Here is a 24,059-nt window from a genome sequence, read left to right on the forward strand (position 1 = left end):
GAACGTGAGCATTCTCGTTACCTCTCTGATACGACTGTGATTCGAGGCGATAGGTTTCATAACCTAAGTGCAGTGTGAGAAATATTTAAGGTTCTTTGTAATTAGATTCCAACGTAATTGAAATAGATGGCGGACAATATTGAAAGTAAAGCTACGGTCGCATCGGAAGAGATAGAAGCGGAAGAATGCCAAGAAGATGTTCCAGAGGAAGGAAAGATTATTCGGAAAGACGAAAAATCGAGGTTAAATGTGGAGGTGCTCGATGACGCGGAAACTGTGACGTTAGAACAACCAGTTTATCAAATACGTCCGCAGTTACACGAGAAGTACCTATTAATCGTATCGAAATTTTTTACAGTTGAACTCTATTCCTTTGGATTGAGAGTTTTTAATTGAATTTCTTTTTTAACGACACGACGTTTGTTCGTCAAGCTTTATCTCGTTCAATTATTTCTAATATGTTGCTATTGTTGTTGCTGTTGTTGTTGTTGTTGTTATCGTTGTTACAATCAAGGGGAATACTTTTTTCATTTTGAAGATATGATTTTATACTTTAAGTATATACTTCTAACATAATCTTAAGTATATCATTTGTAAATATAGAAACTATATACAGAGCAGTCTAGTACCACTGTCGTTGTAAATAACGTATGAAATGTATTTTACATGGAATGTAACTTTTATTATTATTAGGAATGGTTAAAACGAGTAATATAGTAGGTCGAATAGTTCGCTAAGCTCTACTTATATATAACGATAGTTTAATAAAGCGTTTCGCTTTTGACTATAACTAAAATATAAAAGGTGAACAAACGATTTGGATACAGGTTTAAACCGTTAAACGCTAAAGAAGTTATACATAATGTGCTATTTGATCAGCTTTCTGCGAAAACTTACGATGCTCAGGAAGCAGCTCAGTGGACTAAAGATATAGCGGATTTAATTAGAGAGAAAGTTAAAGGTGAAATTCTCTTTTCTAAAATAAGTTAGGCGTCGAGTAAATAATACGCTAAGTTTAATCAGCCAATTCAAAATTTCAAATAATTTGTTACGTACTTATTTCTAGAGTTAAAGTTCAAACGTTACAAATATATTGTAAATGTGGTTTTGGGCGAGCAGCATGGTGCTGGGGTGAAAATGGGTACAAGATGTATTTGGGATGCAGAAGCAGATACGTACGCGTATGATAGTTTCTTGAATGTAAGAGTCGCGCAGTTAATTTTAGTATCTTAATTTAGTTTAATATCGATACTGTATTTGACGGAGAACACTAAACGGAGATACTAAACAGTTTACAAATTGAGTTGCAACATTGGATATCGTTCGACTACGTCAATTTTAAAATAAACGTACTTGCAAAGATACGATATATATTATTTAATATACGCGTATAGCTTTTAATTCTTGCGATTATGATAAAAAGCGATTATTAGCGAAAGAAACTTGATAGCAAAGAGACGAATGCACAAAGATAATAACATTTTTTCAGGATACGATATTCTGTGTGGCCACTGTGTACGCGGTGTATTTTTATTAGGAAATGCTTGTACGCATCTCTTTATTATACGTATCTTTGATTACGATACACCAAGTATTCGAAGTTTACCAATTATGGTATCCTACGATCAAAGGAAACAAAATCGAATGAAAGATGAAGAAGAATAAAAGATGATCTCATAGGTGGAGTAGACATTTTATTGAAACGGAAGCTACTATTAACACACACTTTACATCTATATATCGTCTCATGGCACAATTTTTACATATTCGTAACATATTAAACATATCTGTAACCATGTATTCTAATAATACACAAACTCAAAATTTAACGAGAGCGCATAACATTTACATGTCTTTGTTTACTAAAATTATTATAGCACCATAATTCACGGTATTATTCTATTACAAGAATTTTTTAAACACGATAAAAGAATGATATAGTTATGACTTTCACTTATATTTATTTACTTTAAGATTATATTAAACTACGAAAAAAATGTATCGTCTTATACGTTATTTGTCTTAACAACTTTATCTAAATTCCTTTTGAAATTTGTTGCATTTAAATTCATATTTTCATCCATATTTTCATCCATATTTTCATCCATATTAAATCCATATACAGATAACATTCTGTAAGCGCATAAATATGTAACTGTTCATCGTGATAGATAGTAATAAAAGTGAAAGGACAATCATAAAATATTGCTTTAATAATACAACGATATAAAAGGATATATACTAATGAATAGTCTCTCTATCTGATTCTAGATAATGAATATTCCTGATTCGATTCCTGAGAAAAGAATTATCGAAAGAAACTATTTCGAATGTTACAAAATTTTATAAAATTTTTAATAAAAGTGCAAAATACGTGGTTTATATAATGATATATTTTTATACATAGATATAATGTACTGCATATGATGAAACGTAGAACTTGTAAGGAGTATAAAAGAGTATTTTTGTAATAAGGAACGAGAGAGAGAAAAAAAAAACACATAAGGTTTTTATTCTTACGAATACAGCGGATGATGTTACGCTAAACAAAACCCAGTGTAATACACAGGGTGAATTATAAATGCATGTTCGTACTTCAAAGGGTGATTCTACATACTAAAATGAGTAAAGAACGTCCTATGAACACGTGTATGCCCTACGTACCTTCGTTTTCGAGTTGTGGATGATTACAGCGAGAACATCCTTTATCGTTCATGATGATCTAAATTATGTATTCTTGCGGGACCATTTAAAGTCTATCGTATATTGAACGCAAGTGAACGATGTATAGAATCGTACGGGACTCGATGTTAAGTGGTGCAGTAGAGCGTGTGTCGATGAGAGGCAGTATCGAGAGTCGGGATACGCGGTGGACATTTTGAATATTTTCTTTGATCGTTCATCGACGCCGAAACTGAGGTACGTAAGACACAATGCTAGTAAGACGTTTTTTATATTTTATATTTTTTATATATTATATTTTAACGTGTAGATCGATCGCTGAAGTATGAACACGCATCTGTGACTAAGTCTGTATACAGCAGGATGAGAATTCACCGTTCTCTATAATATCGAAGTAATAACGCGAAGTAATAAAGCAATTTAAACGTTAGTGTCGTAGAAATGAAAAAGAACGAAAAGGAAGAAATTTGAATGAGATGTCGTAGCTTTAACGTCTGATCGGAAAAATTATTACACAGAGAAAGTAGAAGTAGAGATTAAGGTAAGAATATGTAGCGAGATTTAAAATGTCGATAATTCGTCGGTATGATTATGCGTAACTAAGAAAGCTTACAATTACAATTGCTACTTTGAATTAAAATTATATCGAGTTTTAATCGTATATTTATTTATCGTTATATATATATGACAAACAAAGAAGCAGACAAATATTTGCTTGCATTTTATTTCGTAATCATTTCGTAATCATTTCGCAATCATTTTGTAGCTTTTTAAAATCGTTTACTGTTTCTTACGTTAAGGTTGTTCTCTAAATATTATTCTACGCAAGTGGCACAAGTGATCGATTCTGACGCGCGATCGTTCAAAACACGATTAATAAATCGCTTAATCAAGATTAATACGTATTAATATTGATATTGATATTGATATTGATATTGATATTAATATCGATATAATTTACATAATTACACATGGCAAGGCGCAACAAAGTGGCAAACAAACAGGAACGACAGCTTTGCCGCTACTCGATTTCGATTTACTTTTACCAGACGCTTCGTATTCGTATTTCGCCTTAGCCTTTTGCCATCCTCCCTATAATAAAAAAAGTGCTGATAATCTTATATTATACGTAACACATACACGATTGCAAGGATTCTCTAAGGGACGATTCTTTACACTTGTTGTTTCGCAATTAATTTATAGCTAGAAAATATTTTGAAACGGATGAGTAAGAAATATTGCTTTTGGAAACAATTTGGAAACGATTAGAATACTTTTTGTACTTACACCGCCAGACTGTGACATAGCTGCACTAGCCTCTTCTTTCTTAGTGAATTCTGCTGCTCCGGGAGGATAATAAACCGGAGGACCAGCAACATTTTTACTTTTTACTTTGGGCGGTGTATGGGGTACAAAGTCAACCTCCTTTTTCACCGATGGCGACTCCTTCTGTTGTTCCTTTTCCCTTTTTTCAATGTCTTCTAGGACCTCGCGCTAGAGAGAAAGTAGAGATTGTTTACCATTTAGTAGTATGCAGTCGAGTAACTTTTTCTTAAATATTTTTAAATTTCATAAATATACGCGATAGAATTTAAGTAGCGATCCGTTTTAGCCACTGAATATTACAACGAATATACTATTGGACGTTTTATGTATGACGTATGTACGAACGGAGATTGAAAAGTTTGGAAAATTTATAGCAATAATTAGGTGAAATAAATATAAATATTTGTCTGTATAATATATAGTATAGTACGGTTTTGGTAGTAGTGTGAAGTAATGTCGATCCATCGTTGAAACGATTAACTGGAATAAATACGTGCTGTGCAGTTGTGAAACCACGCGATAGATACATAGATATAGAAAGGTTTTGCATAGGTAAAGTGAAAATGTACGATAATTCGCATGGATAAGACACAGAGGCACGCAAAGCGACCGTACGAGATTCCCTATCACCGACTAGACACACTCGCCGCTTACGTGCGACTAGAAATACTCGAAGAAATCAGAAATGCTTACCTCTGTGTCAGAAAACGATGCCATGAGATCCTCCAACTTCTTGGGCGGAGTTTGCACGTTGTTGTTAGCCGGCTTGGTCGATGGATAGAGCTGAACAGCCTCGGTCGGGAACGGTTTAGGTAACAAAAGTTCGTGGTCCTCGGGATTCTTGTTCGGAGGTATCGACGTGGTGGTGTTGGAATATTTGTATATTGTTGTGGTAGACTGCGGCGGGGAAGTGGGCTGTGCCGGTGATGTATAATAATTAACCGGTGTTGCCGGTTTATCGGGTGTCGGATGTCGTCCGGCGGACGGTGGTCGACTAGGATAATGTTCCTCGATCCGATTTATCGTTGTACGAGTCTCGTTTATAGTCGGTGGTTGGTTCTGATAGATGACCGTGGTTGCCGGATGATCCGGTGGTCGATCGCCAACCGTATGCCCGTTTGGATAACCTCCATCCACCTGATAGTATTTTTCATTTCGCGTGATCGTTGTTTTATTTGTCAAGGGTGGTGAACCAGGATGATAGATTGTGGTGGTTGGTTGCACGTTGGCCGGACTATCATGGTGTTGCTCGTGATAGAACTTTGACTCTTGATGGATCGTGGTAGATTTCTTTGTCACGTCTGTTACAGGAGGCGGCGGACTGCTGTATCTGGCTGGTGTTCTAGATGGAACGTTCTCGGTCACGGTTTGATAAGCGATGGTTTTGTCGGTGGAGCCAGTTCCTTTCGGTATCGTGTACGTGATAGTTTGATCACCTGGCAGCACAACGGTGCCTGGCGCGTTGCCACCTGGTAAATAGGTTTCAGGCGGTCCTGGTAGCTCGTAAGTGTACGTTTTAATGGTGGTGGTTACTTTGGTGTTCGGACCCGGTGCCAGATTGATCGGTATCGCTGCTGTTGGCGATGGCACTGGTACGTACTCGACGTTTCCATATTCTTGCGCAGCACTCGCGTGCACCGTAGTCGTTACCGTCGTGTTTTGCGCTGGTTCTGTTTGGTAGCCTACGAATTTATCGTGATTTATCGTAAAAATAAGTTTTTATCGGTAACAGCCAGACAATGCTGCATTTACAATAATATTACACGTACGTTTCAACGGTAGTAAAGGTATTGAAAATCACGTATACGTAAATGTTATTGCAATAATTCATTCTATCGCCATTGATTGCCATCACTGATTGCCGTCATCGTGCGAGTGGTTTTCATGACATTCGACCAGTGAAACGATACAGTAGCTGAATTTGATAACTTTGTTTAGATATACTTACTGGAAGATTCGTGAATATATTTCACATCCCTCTGAGTACCTGTTGGTAAAGGCGAAGTTTGCTTCGAACGAGATACGGAACTATCGTTATACACCTGCAATACGAATAGCCTTTTATACTTTTTATATTTATATTTACATTATTATATTTAAAATATAAACTAAAGAGATAAACTCTACTTACTAGTTCTCTGTTGACTGATTTGCCGACCGGTTCTAAGCCACGGGGGATTGTGCTTTCTTCGTAACTCCTTTCTCGGATATCATCGCTGTAAAATATATCTCATATTACACAGTCTATTATAATTTAGAAAATACATGGCTTTATTATAGCAATTATCGCAGCAATTATTACAGTATATTGGTAATGGTATTAGTAGCCGTGAAATAGTATTATATATATTAAATCTTTTTGCTATTTTGCTATTTCGCTATTTCGCTATTTCGCTATTTCGCTATTTCGCTAGTTTGCTATTTTGCTAGTTTGCTCTCGCTTTGAAACAGGATAGTACGTACATCAAAGCCGAACTGGTGTTGGTTAATGCGTTGTCTGCTACCCACGAGTCTGTAATATGAAAAAGAAATTTAACGGATTTCTCGATATTACATCATTTTACGTAATAGGAATATCTATGACCTTGTTCCGTTTTATGTCAAAATAGGTAATAATGTTATATTACTATATACATGTATAATATACTTGATATACTTAATATACATGTATAACGGCAAATAAAATATCAATATGCTCTTGTAAATTTCACGTTCGTTTTATTCGTCAATTCAAAAATCACTTTATCGAAACTTGTCCCGTTTAGTTGCCTGATATATCTAAATCCGGATTTCGAGCGAGAACGAGTTCGTTTCTAGCTTTACGCGTTTTAAATGTAATATAACTTGCCACTTAATCTTTCGACTCTTTCGTTCTTTAACTTAAAAATCAAGATTTTCTAATGTAAACGTTCATTTTCGACAGCTTTTAATAGAGCTTTATTTGATAGAGCGAAAAAGGAAAAGGAAAAGGAAAAGGAAGGATTATGTCGGTAGATTGGAAAATCTATCTGTTCGATTCTAAAATATCAAAGTTCTAAAATTCTCGCCTCGTTTCCATTATAATCTTCCAATTTCTCTTATTATTGCTTATTATTGCTCTTTCGATTATTCGAACGAGTATTCGAGATTACTCGAACACTTTCGTTTCCATGAAGTTTCCATGCTAACTTAACGACAATGTCATACGCCCTTGTTATCCAATGGCTCCTCAATGACGCTGATTCGTCGACTTGAATCAGAGTTTTCGTATTTCCTCTTTGGCCTTTTATCTCCTCCCTGTGCGAAGTGCAGCAGAGGGACAAGGGAGAAATCGGGTCAATCTTCTGTTATACGCGATCCTAATATGGTTACGCTTGTGTATCGTGCGTTACCGCAAAGAACGCACGCTCTGATCGCAACGTCACTTCCATATAGAGAGACAGGTAGCGCGGAAATCTTCTCCGTATAATAGCGTAGTCTACGATTACGGCATACCGGAACCTCGGGATTTCAGCAAATTCGCAACGCTGTGTTCTCTTTTGCATAATGCATAAATGTAAAAGAAGCAACGTTTCATGGAAGATATTCGTCCTTAAAATTATCCAATCGTCTATACTTTATGTCAACGGTTTCTGACCTCGTGTGTTTCGTTTTTGCTATACGTTCGTCCTTGCTGGTATACTTGCTTAAAACGCGTATGAAAACGGCCTACCTCTCGATCAACGATAAAATAAGTTAAATATTAGTAAGCAGTAAATTTCGTATACTCGATTTACAGTACTCGATTTACAGAAGGATATTTCGAAACTTTTGGCAAACGGATCGAAATGAAATATATCCTACTTTCTTTCCTGTTCGAAAGCTAAGCTGTTCGACGGAGCAAGGCTCCGTCAATATCCGTTCGGCAAGTTTACGTAGTTCTTACTCGATGCGAATATAAACGGACAAACAAATAGACAAAACATTCGAAAAATTCGAAAAATTAGCCTTTTCCACCACCTTTTAGCTTATTTGTCTTTCCCTTCTTTTTTTATTCGATGCAGACAATACGGACGACTAACACAAAATGATACGAATGATATAATCTTGCATTCGCTTCTGCTTGGTTTATTATACCGCATATATTCATTTCCTTATTTCGAATCGTATTTGGCAGATCGTTCAAGACGATTAACATTGTTTAGACATAACGTGCTTTAATAATAGACATAACGAAATTATAATCTTGGTATCTTATAACCTGTTATTAACAATATAGCGGTAACGGTATTACGTTTATTTTACTATCATTTAATCCTGTTTACAGAGGCATTTAATTTTCCGTGTTGGAGTTGCGGTATTTAACGGCGGATAGAGACGGAGTTGGATCAGTGAAAAGGAGGTGCTAGGCGAGTATCTCGCGGCAAGGAACCAACTTCTCTCGTTTTGTCGTTCTCATTGTTAATTAACCGTATACCTGCAAGGCCGTTCCGCTCCTTAAAAGGAGCGACACGAGTGACCAGCTCTCCCCTTCCTTCTATGTGATCGTTTAAAACGCGGCAGCGCTTGCGCGCGATTCCTCGCGAACACCGCCCGAGGGTTCGTAGCGGTATATCGGACGTTCCGTCACAAACGTCCTGCTTTTTACCAAAATCTCATTTCCTCTTACGATTCTCTCTCGTATATCGCCGTTTCTTCCCTTTTCGTTCGTTAAAATCGTTAAAATCGATCTTGTTAGAAAACTAAACGATTAATTTTTTATTTCAATACACTTGATACACATGTTTCAATGAACATTTGTCGCCAATTTCAAAATGCTTTTGTGTAATTTATTTATATAAAAAACTCGTTGTATAGAGTCTGAAGCTAACTATAAAGAAGCATATGGTAGGCACGGGCATAGGTGTTGGCGTAAACTTACCAATTGGTTTTCCATCCACACTTTTGTTATATTGATACGACACCTGTTTATAAGCGATCGTTTTGCTTTGACCAGGCTGTACCTAAAACAGAATCATCGTCTTACTTGAAATATCGTTCGCATACGTTCGATGCTTTTTCTCCATATCGATTGGGAAAACATGATTTGACGTGACTTGACAGATAAAAAAATAAGTAGATGAATTAAAATTTAGGTTATTTAAGATAAAAAGTTGCAACTACCGATTTGTAACGCGTGAATATATGCATAATCTACAGGGGGAGAAAAAAAAGAAAACAGGTCCGTCTACGAAACGATTACGCGTAGGTAAATCGAAAGGATTGTCTTGGCGATAATGCCGTGTTGATAGACGTTTCTCGCTTCTCTCGATGACTGTTATAAGCCCTTTAAGTACCGGCTCGTTCTCTTTATTACCCTGTCGATACATAGATGACTGTAATTAAAGCGATATGTCGAAAGTAAATATGTATATCTATTGTATATCGTAGTATTTATATTTCGATAAAAATCCACATTTTTAAATTCACATTTCGTCAATTCCTTTAATTAAGAACACTGGCAACTTAACTTGATAATTATAATATATAATATGATTGCGTTTAACGCTTAATAATAATATATATATATGTAGAATAATGCATTTGTATGTTCCGTATACCGCTTGTAAATGCAAAATTTCTTATTAGCGCGGCCGTTCTATGCATCTGTATATGTATATGTCAATGTCCAATTAAAAGTAAGTTAGAACGTGTAAATTCTACGCCAATAAATTGTCATAGATTTCGCGTCTCTCACGGTTCAAGCTGTTATTTCCTATGCAAATGAGAATAGGAGGTGTTTGTACGTACCTTAAGGACCGACGTACCGACGGCTGAAAGTTCATCCGGCGAACGTGTAAGATGCGCGCGATAAATTGCACGTGTAACCAATCTACATTTTCATTGTACGTTAGATTACGAACTGACCAGCCAGGAAATACCGCGATTACTCTAGAGTCCCGTGTACGCGTAACAGTAATTTTCCATTTTTTCATGCTCTTTTAACGTATGATGTATCTCGTAAGATGTCAGATTTATGATACCGCATTCCGTAAGAAACGAACCGTCTTATTTCTTGATCACAGATGCTATCGTGTGTGGTCATGTGGCTATTGTGAGTCGAGTGGAATTTACAAGTTGGTTCTTGCCAACGTAATTGCATCGATGATCGATCGGTTTTCTAGATATTTTATATTACCTTTCAGGAGTAAGATCTTTTCTTCGACTCCTTTCGCGTACGTATGGACGAAGCATCTCGCGATGCAACGTTCTTTATAGTATAACGTTATGAATGAAATATTTCGCCTGCCTTTTCATTAGTTTTGCTTCGTTTTTCCAATTCTTTGTGTCTCGATATCTCTTTAGTTTCGATCGAGGGCAAGGCTTTTCACATTTTTTCAGAGAATCTCTAACACAGAGTCGAAATATCATTGTCCAAAATGACCAATTCGAGAATATCTCGGTGATTATATTATCGCGTATAATACGAAAGAACGTTTGGAATTTCATCGAAAAGCTTCGAGAAACCAAAGTCATCAAAATAAAAATTATCATACGAAAATATCGTCGAACATGATAATATTAAAAATAATTGGCACGTTTAAAAGCACAGTTAAAAGAACGATGTCACGTTTAAAATCGCTGAAATTTATCGTACAAACTGAACAAACACTGTCAGGAATTCGGCGAATATTTGGCTTTGTTTCATCGACTTATCGTCGATCTTCGTCGATATTCTCATAGAGGGAAAGAAGAAACGATTGTCGTTAAAACGAGGGGTGTGCGGGTAACCGAGTTTTTTCAGGACGAGCTTAACTACAAGCTGACAGAAAAATTACATTTCGGATCCTGAAACGAAGGGTAGCCGTATATATTTACGCGTCGAGGAATTTTCGGGATCCTGAGCCGAATACTTCGAAGACGAGGAAAACAACTGCCGGACTCGACTCGGGAAACATCAGAAAATCGATCGATTATTTGCAATAACTTGCAATAACGTTCGGTAGATTGTTCATGTTGATGGATCAAGCGCAATTAAATAGCGATATCGAAGAAGAAATTGTTATTTAAAAGAAATAATTACACGAACCAGCTATTGAAAAATAGTTTGTACAATGATTCGTTCGTTTGATATTACGTTTGAAATATAAGGTGATCTAACTGTAAGCAGTTTCAGAGTGTACTCAAAGTAAAATCGTATACGAGATTACGGTTCTTTCATGTATAAGACTGATCTCACTACTTGCTACGATCATTTTAATACGTTATAAGCCTCTATACCAAGTGCTGTACGTAGACATAGAGCCACGCAAACGACGTATCCCGAGGCAAATTTCGAGCGATAGAATCTCTTTGATATACATACGTGTAATTGGAATCGGCAAGTTTTAACAAAAGAATATGAAAAAAAGAGAAACTAAAACCACGATAGTTACACGTTTACGAAACCGTGCTTCTTTCGAGTAAAAGCAAACGAAACGATGCGAGTTGATTTAAGCTTTGGGTATATGCGATTTAACTTGCACTTGTAAGTAATCTCCTTCTTTTCATTCATAGCAACGTTATGCAACACGAAGCGTCTTGGCAATTTCGTAACATATATATGTCGATAATTGCATAATAAATGTTGATTTGGCAAAAATTCGAATGTTCAAAGGGTTGCGTAAGTGTCGGAAAGATCGAAACTACACGTTGCGACATCTCTTTTATCGTTTGTTTTTTATTCGTAAGTTCTTTTTTCCTTTTCGGTAGAGAAATTCGTTAACGAGCGAAAGTTTATTCAAAAGTTTCTATTCTTCTTGAAGGTAATCGTATAAAGGTAATTTATAAGGATTATCCGAAAAACGCGTTACTTCGAAGGATTACAGCTTTTATCTAGTAATTTGTCATTACTATCGCACATTATTAGCTAGTGGAGCAACAAACAGAGATACGGTTCACGGATTATCAAAATATCCGAGTTAATGAAAAGAAATGTTCGTTAAGATGGAAATATTTTTATTTTCGATACAAATATATGCATACAAAAATAAATAAAATTAATGAGACGAATAAGTATATATGAATATAAGTATATATGAATATATGAATATATGAATATATGAATATATGAATATATGAATATATGAATATATGAATATATATATGTAACTTACATTTTGCAATTCCGAATCGATCAAGTTCAAATCAGGTATACCACTGGGCGCACCACTCGGCCCAGTGCTTATATATTTTTCGGTGGTGGTGGTCATGGTTCTAGTGGGCGAGATGGCTCTAAGGATAAGTCGAACTTTCAGTCGAGAAACAGATTCGAACACTGTTTAGGTTTACTTACCTGCCTTCGGAAACCACCTTGGTGGGATTTGCAGCTACGCGATACTCTACTTGAGGCGAAAGTGCCCTGCCGCCTCGGCTCGGGGTGGCACTTCTTGAGACACTTGTTTGCAAGTCCTCGAGAAGAGCGTCTGAAACCATGAAATGTGTGTTCCGCCGCTTTTCTATTTGCAATAACGAATGCTTATCGTTGTAAACGAATACACGGTCGAATAATTACGGTTAACCTAATTTTGATAATACGAAGTAACGTAGAATTTTGGCGCGAACGACGTATATCTTATCATAAGCGAAAGTATTGTAGCATATCACGTGATTTCGATATATTCAATCGTGACAAATTTTATTCATGGTTCGATGAATGGAGCTTTTCGACGCAAATAGATGTTTATCGTTCTGAACGAGCAAAGCTATTTTTGCCGTTGATATCATTGCAGTAGTGGTGTGCAAGTTGTAGAATCGCTTAAAAATTATGCGACATCAAGATACACAGTATATAATTTAAGATGAGAATAGTAATATATGTGAGAGCCATTGAGAGACATAGATTATCGTTTAAATAAAAAATAATGGATTTCGGGAGATGATAGTTTTTAGATTAAAGGTATCTTGTCATATTGTCGATTAATAGTCAATAAATAGTAGTAACGTGCATTCGCTAATAATTAATAATAATACATTTGTTTTCCAAAAGTTGTTAATTAATTTAAAAACGAAGAAAAATGTGCAATCAGTTTTTCTTACGGTGATAAAAAGAATCCTTTTTTGCGATCCAAGCAGTGTTGCGGCAGTGCGATATGAAATGATCGAAATTCACGAAATCATAAGAGAGATGCGTAAAGAGAGCAGGTGGGAAAAGAACGATTCAAGGATAGGATTACGATTAAAGGTTTACCTAAGTTGTTTTCGAGGCTGTTGGCCGTGGTTGTCGACTGACTGTGGCCCGATATAGGACTGCCATGACTCACTATCTTTCTGCTGGTGTGCGTTGTTGTTCTCTCCCTCACTGCAGCTGACATTGCGTTCTTCTCAAGTTCCCTGCCTCACGAGATCTGAACAACGATGTAAACAGAAATGAAAAAAAGAAGAAGAAAGGAGAGAGAGAGAGAGAGAGAGAGAGACAAGAAAAGAAGAAAAGGAGAAAAGGAGAAGAAAAACGAAAGGAGGAAGCGAGAATTACGGTGAAGTTAAAAATATTACAAGCTAAAGAGAAAATTATATCGAAGGAGATCGTAAATCGCGTGCATTACGGGCACTGGTTGTCGCTCTGATCTCTGCCACTGACACTACGCTATTAGCATGTAATTGGAGTGATAGTGATTTTATCATTTATTTTATTATTTTTATTCATTTTTGTTTAATTTTACAAACGTATCGTATCGACAGATCGCCGATCGGATTACTCGAAATCCGGTAGAACTTTGATCTTTCGTATGGTAAAATTACAATAGGTTCCTGTCTAACGATATAGTTATGCTATAATTACGATAATAATGCAAAAGTCAGTACGAAAAGTTAGAACGATGAGACGATGAACGTATCGATGGATATGCCGGATGAATCGCTTAAATTACTCGACCTCGATAGTTTTTTCACTTCGCGCTCGATGCTATTTCGAATTACAAGGTGAAATGTTACACGTTACGTTTAAAAAAAGGCAAAATATTCCGAGAAAATCTGATTATTATAATCATAATCATCTCGATGTTATACGACTTTGATTTGATATAGCTTCTCGTGTGTCACGATCGTCGATTATTAAAAGGACGTCTCGATCAGCGAGAACAAGAATATCTTGGTAATTCCAATCGAATGATATTTCATTTTTCTAATTATAAGACAAATTGCTCTTCTCGCTGGCTCTTGGCGTGCTTCTAATACCGCTGATCGTAACACGCGTAAAATGCGGTTTAGTCATATATAACGGTGTAAACGAATAGATAAAGGCGACAGCGGCTTTTAGATTCTTCGATACCTAAACGTCTCTTTAGTATACAAACGGTATTTAATTAATTTTCTTTGACCTTTGATTAATCGACAGGATTAATAGAATGTGACAGGAGTGTATTTCTTCGTATATTCGAAGAGAGTGTATTTTCTAGGAACAGCGAGGCGAACGATCGTCCGTAAGATTACTATTTCCAACGAAGATCGTTGCGTCAATTAAACGGTACGTGACGCGATACGAAAATAAGTGCAGCCCTGATAAAATCTCGTTCAGCCCGGAAGCTTGGAAGCTTACGTAAGCTGTATGCGACCCGTTGATAATTGGCCGATGATGTTTCGCGAGAACCAGGAGCTGCGACTGTTCGAAATCGGATCGTGATAAATTTAATACGCGTTTAATTACGCGAGTATTTATTAGTAAGTATTATCGGTATAGTTTGCCAGAAAGGTAATCCAAGCCATAGGACCTGTTCGATCTGTCGCTTCTACCGTCGATCAGCTTGTGCAACCTAAAACTGTGCATACTTGGTGACGGGTCGTGACTACGAGTAAATTTGAAAAGGTAAGGTCTGCTATAGCAAAGGTCCGTTTCCTTCTGATAGCCGGACCACGATCGAACGCTGAAACGAACGCTGAAACGAACGCTGAAACGAACGCTGAAATCCTGTTATTGGTACTCCTCCGCGCGTCCAACGCCACAGTACTTCTATTTATAGAGGCTGAACGTTTATAAATATGGGAGATTCGAATAGATGGAGAACTGGATCGGTGGAGGCGCTGCAACTTTCGCGGTTCACCTGAACACCTGAAGCCGGTTTAACGTTAAATCCAGCTGCGAGCTAGGTTAGAGCAGTGGCATTTTGAATTAAGTGGGCGCGCGTAATGGCCGGCGTTCGCGATACAAACCTGCAAACGAAGATTTATTTCTGTTTCGACCGTTCTTATACCGTTCCGATGCTCGACTCGGTCGTACGCGTACTTATGTGTACGCCTGTCGAGCACGCAGTTTCGAAAACTAGTTTTGTAACGCGCTATTAAAAGAGGTATAACGATCGTAGTGTGGCTTGATCCGTGATACTTAGTTTCGATCGGACGAGCAATACGTTCGCGCGATGAAAGGCAAAGTCGAGATTTTAATAACTCGTATAAATAGTTATTGCTCATTGATATTACGTTTCTAAGGTATACGTTGCTATATCGTATTTGAGTTTCAGGAAGACGATCAACCCTTTCGTGCTTGATGTCGCGCGTAAGCATGAATCGATTAAACGACGAATATGTTTCCTTACTATACCTCCTTACTATACTCCAGAAAAATGAATTTCTATTATCGATAATTGTCGAAAGATTTCGTCAGATTCGTAATCGTATCTTAATCGCGATAACGCGTAAAAATATTCATCCAATATCAACTACGTAATAAATGCGCGTAATATTTTTACCACTGTCCTGCGAATATTTCATTTCCCAACATCTTCTGTTACAAACAGTTTCTGTAAAACACATCTTCTAGAAAAGTTTGTAATTTTCGCGTACGTTGGAGTAAATACAATCGTCGTACGAGAAAGCAGAGTTTGCAATATTATGTAAGACAGATACTCGATTACAGAGTCGTAAGAATAATATATCGAACGCAGATCGAGATGCGCATCTGTATGAATTCCGCGTGAATTATATCAACGAACGTCGTACAAGTACGGATAAGCATAAGACTTTTACTCTTACTCTTACTATATTCCGGCTTTAATTTTTTCTTTGTAACTTTGTGTAGCTCGCAGACCGCTTACCGATCGAAAAGATACTGCAACAAACTTCCTGTTAAATTGTTCCATTTAAGTGAAACGGTTCTATTTAAAGCACGTCTGGGACGCCATAGTAAGCGGCAAAAGTATTTCCACGGGAAGCGCCAAACGGTCGGTTGTTTTATTCCGGCGGAGACATCGATGCGAATGAGGCAAAGGGGCCAAGGAGTTCTTCCAAGAATTGTCCGTAGAGGAGAGACACGCTCGTATGATCCCCGCGCTGAAACCTTGAAACGCGAACCTCGACAGTTTCTAGAATTTGTATCCCTCTAACCAGTCTGACGGATAAAACGTTTTTCGCTTAGGCTAGCCCGTGATTAAACTCGCAGATTTTTTTTATTATCGCGTCATAGACCGTTCATTCTTATTAGCTTCCAACGATCTAGCTTATCTCAATGGATTTTTAATTCTCTCGTTCACACCGATTCGCACATTCAAAGTAGTATTTATTTTTATCTTGCGAATGATATACTCTCTCTCTCTCCTTCTCGTTTTTAAGTTTCTAAATTTCTGTAAAATTTAAATAACGGTCTTTCGTTTCGATGTGATCGAGTAATCGGTTCGAAGATAAATCCACGCGTATAATCGAAAATTCTTATTGTTGTAGTTTCGCTGAAAATTATACAACTACATGCACGTTATTATACAGCGTTAACGTACAAGTTCAGCGTGGAAGCTGCGCGAAGAAAAATCTATTATATTCCACTTTGATCTAACAATTATGCGTTAGAAGATTAATTACTATATTTATTGGAGCGTACGATTGGAAAGTTTGGATTTTACAAAAAAAAAAAAAGCTGGTTTAATATCAAACTGTGAAAAAGCATATAGTATGGTATATCGTATATCGTATTTTGACCAATTACACGAATGAAAGATTTATTCTTTTTATTCTGCTAGGTCTAATTTGGAGTATCGAGTATCGTAACTTGCAAAGCAAGCTATCCCCTTTAATTATGCTTTAATTATGTAATTAGTCAAATGAACGTAAATCGTAAATAAATTTGTATTCGTATTTGCGACATTGCGAATAAAATGATTTTATGATTTTGAGAAAGCTGGTATTTCGCGTGAAACGATTTGATAAATAAGGGCGTGCTTTGTTTAAGCGAATATAAAACACGTGTAATTATACAGCTGGTTGTACAGATGGCTGCACGATTTTAACGATTTCGCCGTTACAGACTCTCGACTTTACAAATGCCAAGTACAAAACCAGATTAAATCGTCGTTGCTGGTTGCGTCGACTTTTATCGTTGTCGAGAACGTTCTTCGCATCGTATCGTACCGTATCGTTCAGAACGAAGTAATAAGAAAAATAGGTGATCGTAATTGAAGACGAGTCGACAAAATACGCTACGTTTCGAGTAATCTCGGGTAGTTTCGATATCGCAAAGTTTGTTTTTACAAACTTTACCAACGTTCGACTTTTCTCGTATTCTTAATGTTGCTAATACGTTATGTACCTGTCGATCTCTACGATAAAAATAGGGACAAATTATAACAGCAAATGGATTAAAATCGAATATCACAGTGTAAAAGGTTGATACGATGTAGTCAAAACGATACGTAACGTGTAACTAATGGGTCTGAAACAGTTAAATGGCCTGATCTAAATGTTGCAAACGCGCGAAAACGAACGACTTGAAAACGAATAAATGGAAACGATTTGAAAATAAACGATAACTCCACGATAGACGTAATTTTTTTTTAAACGTAATAATACCTGTGTATAGCTGTATGTACTGTGTATTCATTGCTCTTTGTCTAAAAGCTTGGTTTGAAAATCTTTTACAGTATACGTTTATACATACAATATATATATATATATATATATGTATATACATAAAAGTTTTCTATGGGAAACGTTGGAATACTTTTGTAAGCTGTTTCGGAACTGTTGTACAAAAATTCAAAGTACAAAGTACGCCGTCTGCGTAAAGGTTTATCGTTCGAAATTTCTAGCTTAGCCTTCAACGACGATAATCGCTCGATAATGGCTTTATGCTGTCTCTTTGTACGACCCAACTTCGCATAATCCGATCTTTCTGGTCTAATTTTAACTTGGCTGCATCGATCGCAGTCTCGAAGGCAAGTGACAACATTTTCGTTGATGACTCGCTCGCATCGAGTTTGCTCGATGTTCTTGTCCGCGTTCTTGTCGACGTTCGATGGCCTTCGCCAGAATGCGGTTACTCGCGTCAATGAAACGATCGGCTGCTAACGTAACAGCGGACAGACACGATCGAAAGGTAACCGATCGATCCATTGACGATAGAATAGATCTGTTGCGTATCTTTTACGCGAACGGTAAAGAAAGACGCGTAAAGTGACGAAACGTTTCGCTGTTTCTTGCTTGAGAAATTGTTCGAATAGGAACGTTCGAATAATAATAACGATAGAAGGAATATTTTTAGAATTAGCAAAAGATCAATTTCGAGGCTATCTCGAGGCTATCTCGGTGCCTATGTACACGCGTAATTTATAATTTTACCGTAATGGAAAAATTCTGATGTAAAAACTGACAGATATAAAATAAGAACGTTGGGACGAATCAAAAATTTGCAAAACAAAGACCGAATTACCTAACAGTTGGCGTACACCGTAACGAATTACCGAAATCTTGATGAAATGAACAAAGATACACGTAAAATTATTATTTAAAAATATTATAATTAGATTTTGTTGGTTTGATCGACGTAAAAAAGGTTTAATTTTATCGCTGATCTTACAAGAAGTTACATATGGTGTGGAAATAGAAAGGAATATTTTTAAATAACGTCCTTTTGATTTGTGAATTTTTCGGTTGAAAACAGTCGGAGAGGAAGCGGAGTTTGACTAGCGTAAATTTAACAGCGACGTTTGACATCACGCGAGCGGCTATAGTCCAGCCAACTGGCGCTCAGAGTTTCATTCTATTTTTCCTCTTTTCTTCTGTATCCGATCCAGCCAGTTCTTTCTTTAACTCTTACCCGTAAATACAACCTAGCAACTTTTACAAAAGTGTAGCCACAGTGAAAACCACTGTGTGAATTCTTTAGTCGCAACCATTTTTTTAGTCGAAATCTTTATTTAGTCGCAACGTATTTGTCGTGCCGATATCCTACGTTTCGGAACGACATTCGACTATCAGAAAATCAAAGTTTATCCCCAACTCTGTTACAGTTTTTTTCTTTTTTTTTTTTTTTTTTTTTTAATAGAAAAAATCCGAATGCCGTTGCCTGCCTTGGCTGACGAGCCAAAATGATTTCCATTCGTAACCGTATTTTTCTATCGATAAGATCGTACAATTTTTTAAATTTCAAGATAAAATAGAAAAGTACTTATCGACGTGTATCTATACTCGCATATTTCAATTTTAAGCATAAAGATTTTCTCAGAAGGTTAAAAAGCCTCGTTGCTCGCTGAAACGAAAGTAGCGCCGAAACACGAAAATTCGGGCGGAGCGTTACGCGGAGGATTAAAGAGCTACGCGATATAATCCTTGGGTAAATTCTTCTTCTGAAGGGGCAGAGGGGATGGCACACTAGGCTCGTAATTAAAATTCCGCTAAATAATAGACCGATACATTGAAAAAATACATCCAATTTCAGTAGAAATTAGTTTCTATTTAAAAGGAATTCTGTCGTACGAATTTAGGTAATTTAGGTAATTTTTTAACGTCCTCTTTTTAACTATAGATTCGAAAGATTTTTCGTCGTAACGTCGGGTAATTTGGAGAATGTAAAAGAAGACGAACAAACGAACGCGTGTTCCTCTATTTTCATTCGCGCAACTGTCAAGACGGTGCGACAAAGACGTTCTTTGATCGCGATCATCTGCACTTGTATCGTTAAATTAACGCGCGAATATCGCATTATATTTTGAATAGAACGTAGCGGAATACGAACGACACGGAATATAAAAATATCGTAGAAAGGTGACTGAGAAATTTATGGACGATCCGGCTAGTTTCGGCCGCGGACGTTATATTTTTCGCCATCGATAAATCCGAGGTAATCGCATCCGTCTGCGACCTATCGAATCGAAAATCCGTCGACCGTGCTTTTCTCAGGAAGCAACGCGGCGACACCGGTTGCCTGGTGGCGCGAAAGTTTACTTTTATAAACTACAAACCGATGCGTGTTCGCGCCGGTTTTTCCTTGTCCACCGTACTTTCCCGGATGATCGAAAGATCGCGTATCGTTCGCACCGCATTCGTCGTCGTCGACCTGTTCGGTGCGACCGCGAATATTTATTGACTCGTCCGTCGACTATAGTCGACGCTCGTACCACACAGGTTACACGTATATTAGATATATTATCGCCGCTACAAGTACCAGCACGTCCACCCTTTACGCGTCCGCTGGAAAACAAATTTTATCGTATGTCGCGTTTTACATTATTATATCGCGTCTTACATCAGTAACGTTAAACGTTCGTTCGTGGAAATACCGCTGTTCGATGTCGAGGAAGAGACAATTTGACGGAAAATGTGTAATTCTACGTGGAACGACGAATCGCAAATACAAAGGTTGTGGTAAAAAGTAAATGTAGAAAGCATGTAGTAAGGTGTTTCTATCGATATCACTGTATACCCGATCGGTGGAGATTCGTAAAGGAATTCTTCTTTAATTTCTTCATTCTTGAATTTACTCGTCGTCTGTTTACGTTTATATTGGCGATTATATTGGCGATTATATTCGCGTTTAACGAGACGGTAGCGTACTATTTACAAAGTAATTGCAGGAAATTACGGAAAATCACAGGTTAGCTCGTGAAATGTATCAAAGTAGGGTAAATGTATCGCATAATGAAAGGATGTCTGCGTGGAAACGTGCATTCCGTGACAATGCGATTTTCAGCGGTTATGTAAATAGCAATTTATCGATGGAAAATTAATATCGCGACATCTGGATTCAGCTCGACCTCGCATCGATCGACACAAAGAAGAACAGGTTAATTACCGTTTTTGCTCGCGTCTGTCCACTGTTTCACTTACGTAAAACGGTTCGTCGAGTGGGTATCGATCGTACGACGGTGCGAAGAACACGACGAGAATGTTTCCAACTTTTTACCGTTGAATGCTACAAAAGCTGGAACGCGAACCACGTTTTCTGAAACGCGCGTTATCTACGAATGAGAGTAGTTTTCCGCAGTTTTCGGTCTAGTAGAGACGTAAAAAACCCATCGAAAAAAAGAAGAGGAAAATAGAGAGATTTTATTCTTTAGGTGCGAATTTACGACAACGATCAACGAAAAATGAAAACATCGGTCGAGTCATATTAACGAATATGAAAGCGTATGCGCGAGCTGAACGCTCGGTCCTTGAAACACACCTTACATGGATGAAAGATCCACGAAGACGAAAAGTGGGAGTCGACCTTCCGCCCATCCATCGAGAACGATCATCTGCTTACTGGGTTACGTGCGCCGCGAACAACGCGTAGTAAACGCGAGCATGCCTATAATTAACAATTTCCCGTGAAATATCACGCGCCTTGGCGAAGCGAACCTTAATTCTCAGGCGAACAATAACGGCGACAGCTTCTAATCGGAAAAACGTTGTTACGTAAAATCCTGCTATCGATGGCGATCGTTGGAAGATCGGATTAGCTTCGACACGTTAATGTGGATAGCGCTGTTCCAGCCGGATACCGGCTACAGAAGTGAAAGCGATCTTGAAACCTCTACCTCGCCAGAATTGTTACTTTGGCGATAAAATTACGTTTGTATTTCAATGAACGAGTCGCTATCGATCGCGAAAACATCGTCCAAGCAGCTTACACGTTTTCAACGATAATAGCAATAATTGGAGAAACAAATATCCGAAACTCGTTTTAACAAATAAGCTAGTTGTAGCTAATGTTATCTCGGAGTCAGCCTGCCAAAGAGGATTCTACGCTTTCGCGATCGAACTGTACATTTTTTAAAATAAAGTAATTTCAGTTACTCGATACGACAGTGAGATCTTTTCGTGTCTCACACTGATTCGGTAATTATCGCCTTTCTCGAATCTTGCACTTTGGCAAGATCTTTGTTAGTACGGTGACTGTAGTTTTAGCATCGTTACTCTCGTAAATACTTCAAAAATTACGCGTCAACGTTGTAAACCTGCCAAAGAGTACGAAAATACTTGTGATTTACGATTAAGAAAGGCCGATAGTCATTCATTTGCGAAGCTATTTGCGAAAGGATTTTCGAATCGAAGGAATCGAATAGAAACTAAACGTACACAGGATGCATGTATAGGTCGGTGATGCTCGAGAAAATAACCGGTACGATTTTTAAAAGTATCCGAAGTAAATATGTTGTGGATAAATGTATCGGCACGCGTACGTATATTCGACGTACCACCGGTCCTAATATTTACATTGACATAATGCAGCGGCCGATATTCCGGGGTTGGTGTGCGGCAATTAATCTCGTCGCGTGGAAAAACTCTCGAGGCCTTTGAGAGGCTTGAACTCGAACAGTGAGCGTCGTTATGCCTGGCGTGCACGTCGATGGTTAGCGCGTTTCACGTTTACTCGTGGGCAGATGTTTCGAGAACGTCCGTTTGACGCGATGAACGAAAAACGTCCATTTGAATTTCATTCGTCCCCTTTAAACGCGGCCAAACACAAAAGGGAATGCCGCGAATTTCGCACGTCAGAGATGCGTCGCGTCTATTTTGCAACCGTGACTCATGGTATACGTTTCCTTGGCCGCCGTGCTCTTGGACGTCGCGTTTAAGACGCTTCTTGCCGATCGGTCGCGAGTCCGTTAATCGCGAATCAGAAATATACGCTGAAAGGCGATGCCAGTGCCAACGTGTACATACGGTCCTTATGTTTTCATTTTCTACGTTCGCATCGTTTTCTACGTAGACGCGTAATCGTCGTTTAACGTCGTGAACGGTGTTGGTAAAAGTAAAGCTTAATTATTTCAGACTTTCTATGCTTGAACGAATCTAGCGAGAACGAGTTCTACCAAGATCGTAGAAACGTCCTTTATATATCCTAATAAAACCGGGAAAACGGGGAAAAACTTTTTCTTTTTTTTTTTTTTTTTTTTTTGTTTCCCTTAAAATTACAACTTGCCAAGGATAAATTCGTTTCGAGCTCCGATGGCGCATTTAATAACGCATAGGCCGATAACGCGCCGACAAAGTATGAAATATCGAGATAGATTGAATAATTCAGCGCGAAGCGAGCGCAACGCGTTCGTTATTGTATGCAAACGTTATTACCGTAAGGCGGCACTTATTTTGCCAGTACAAAGAGTATGATTATCTTCGTACCTAATTGATACATATACGATATATGTGTATATATATACACGCATTATGTACGGATACGAGTGTAATTCTATACGTTACGCTTCGACCTTCTTCGAACGTATCAAAAGTGTGAAAAGCGTGAAACGCGAGTGTCACAGCTCGAAATACGTCCGGATTTGAACTCCAGCCGAATACATACTTATACACACTTACCTCGCGAGAAAGGGTAATCCGATATTTGTAATAAAATGCGACCGTTTCACCGTTCGGTTGTTCGTTTTTCGTTTCGTCGGGAAATTTCGCGCGTCGAATGGATCGATCGTCGAGTAATTCTCTCGAGACGACACACGTGACACCACACAGTGGTAGCCTGTCCAGTACTGACTCGATCCACTTTGCGTTTTGCTCGCGAGTGCGCATTGCGGCGCAGGACTAGCGTACGCGCATGCGCACCGAGCTTCTCCAAGTCGGATGCTCGATTCGCTGACCGCGTCAATTTCAAAGTAGCGAATACGCGACGGTGTAAAACCCTTTTCTTCGATTCACCGACACCACTTTTCCTCCACTGATCGCTGACTCTATGCCAATGAAGTTTTAAATAGATTTGTTGATGTATTTTATATATCAAATATATCAAAATATGCAAATAAAATATACGTGATATGGAAATGTAATATGCGAATAGGTATAAATATAAATCGGTAAGAAACTTTTCTTACAAAATTTTCGTCTGATAATTACCTTCGTTTTACATATTTCATAAAAGTAACTAAAAATATGGTAAGCGTTCA

The 24,059-nt window shown here is 37.8% G+C and overlaps 2 protein-coding genes across 4 annotated transcripts; one reads left to right on the top strand and one right to left on the bottom strand.

Moving 5' to 3' along the window:
• LOC117238859 (tctex1 domain-containing protein 2-like) lies at nt 1–1,920 on the top strand. The gene is made up of 4 exons (XM_033504074.1): nt 1–326; nt 828–961; nt 1,067–1,200; nt 1,490–1,920. The coding sequence occupies exons 1-4, from the start codon at nt 127–129 to the stop codon at nt 1,535–1,537; spliced, it is 516 nt and encodes a 171-aa protein (XP_033359965.1). The 5' UTR covers nt 1–126; the 3' UTR covers nt 1,538–1,920.
• LOC117238858 (proteoglycan 4) lies at nt 1,678–23,767 on the bottom strand. Of its 3 annotated transcripts, none has more exons than XM_033504071.1 (11): nt 23,482–23,618; nt 13,175–13,331; nt 12,281–12,410; nt 12,102–12,219; nt 8,888–8,969; nt 6,472–6,520; nt 6,140–6,224; nt 5,957–6,050; nt 4,702–5,690; nt 3,970–4,176; nt 1,678–3,774 (listed from the first exon to the last, which is right to left on the bottom strand). In XM_033504071.1, the coding sequence occupies exons 2-11, from the start codon at nt 13,296–13,298 to the stop codon at nt 3,640–3,642; spliced, it is 2,013 nt and encodes a 670-aa protein (XP_033359962.1). In that variant the 5' UTR covers nt 13,299–13,331; nt 23,482–23,618; the 3' UTR covers nt 1,678–3,639. The 3 variants fall into 3 exon arrangements, with proteins under 3 accessions (XP_033359962.1, XP_033359963.1, XP_033359964.1); XM_033504072.1 differs by lacking the exon at nt 23,482–23,618 and adding an exon at nt 21,347–21,477; XM_033504073.1 differs by lacking the exons at nt 12,102–12,219; nt 12,281–12,410; nt 13,175–13,331 and having other exon boundaries at nt 23,482–23,767.
• Between the last annotated feature and the right edge of the window lie 292 nt (nt 23,768–24,059).

Source organism: Bombus vosnesenskii, unplaced genomic scaffold (assembly GCF_011952255.1).
Source record: "Bombus vosnesenskii isolate JDL3184/JDL3185 unplaced genomic scaffold, Bvos_JDL3184-5_v1.1 scf7180000013644, whole genome shotgun sequence".
NCBI classification, from domain to species: domain Eukaryota; kingdom Metazoa; phylum Arthropoda; class Insecta; order Hymenoptera; family Apidae; genus Bombus; species Bombus vosnesenskii.

What these genes read in the sequence shown, in the direction of transcription:
- LOC117238859 (XM_033504074.1), top strand. Translation starts at nt 127, where the DNA reads ATGGCGGACAATATTGAAAGTAAAGCTACGGTCGCATCGGAAGAGATA. An exon ending in AATTAGAGAGAAAGTTAAAG is followed by an intron (nt 962 to 1,066) that starts GTGAAATTCTCT and finishes ACTTATTTCTAG; the next exon opens with AGTTAAAGTTCAAACGTTAC. An exon ending in CGTATGATAGTTTCTTGAAT is followed by an intron (nt 1,201 to 1,489) that starts GTAAGAGTCGCG and finishes ACATTTTTTCAG; the next exon opens with GATACGATATTCTGTGTGGC.
- LOC117238858 (XM_033504071.1), bottom strand. Translation starts at nt 13,298, where the DNA reads ATGTCAGCTGCAGTGAGGGAGAGAACAACAACGCACACCAGCAGAAAG. An exon ending in AAGGTGGTTTCCGAAGGCAG is followed by an intron (nt 12,220 to 12,280) that starts GTAAGTAAACCT and finishes ACTTATCCTTAG; the next exon opens with AGCCATCTCGCCCACTAGAA. An exon ending in CATCGTTTTCTGACACAGAG is followed by an intron (nt 4,177 to 4,701) that starts GTAAGCATTTCT and finishes CTTTCTCTCTAG; the next exon opens with CGCGAGGTCCTAGAAGACAT.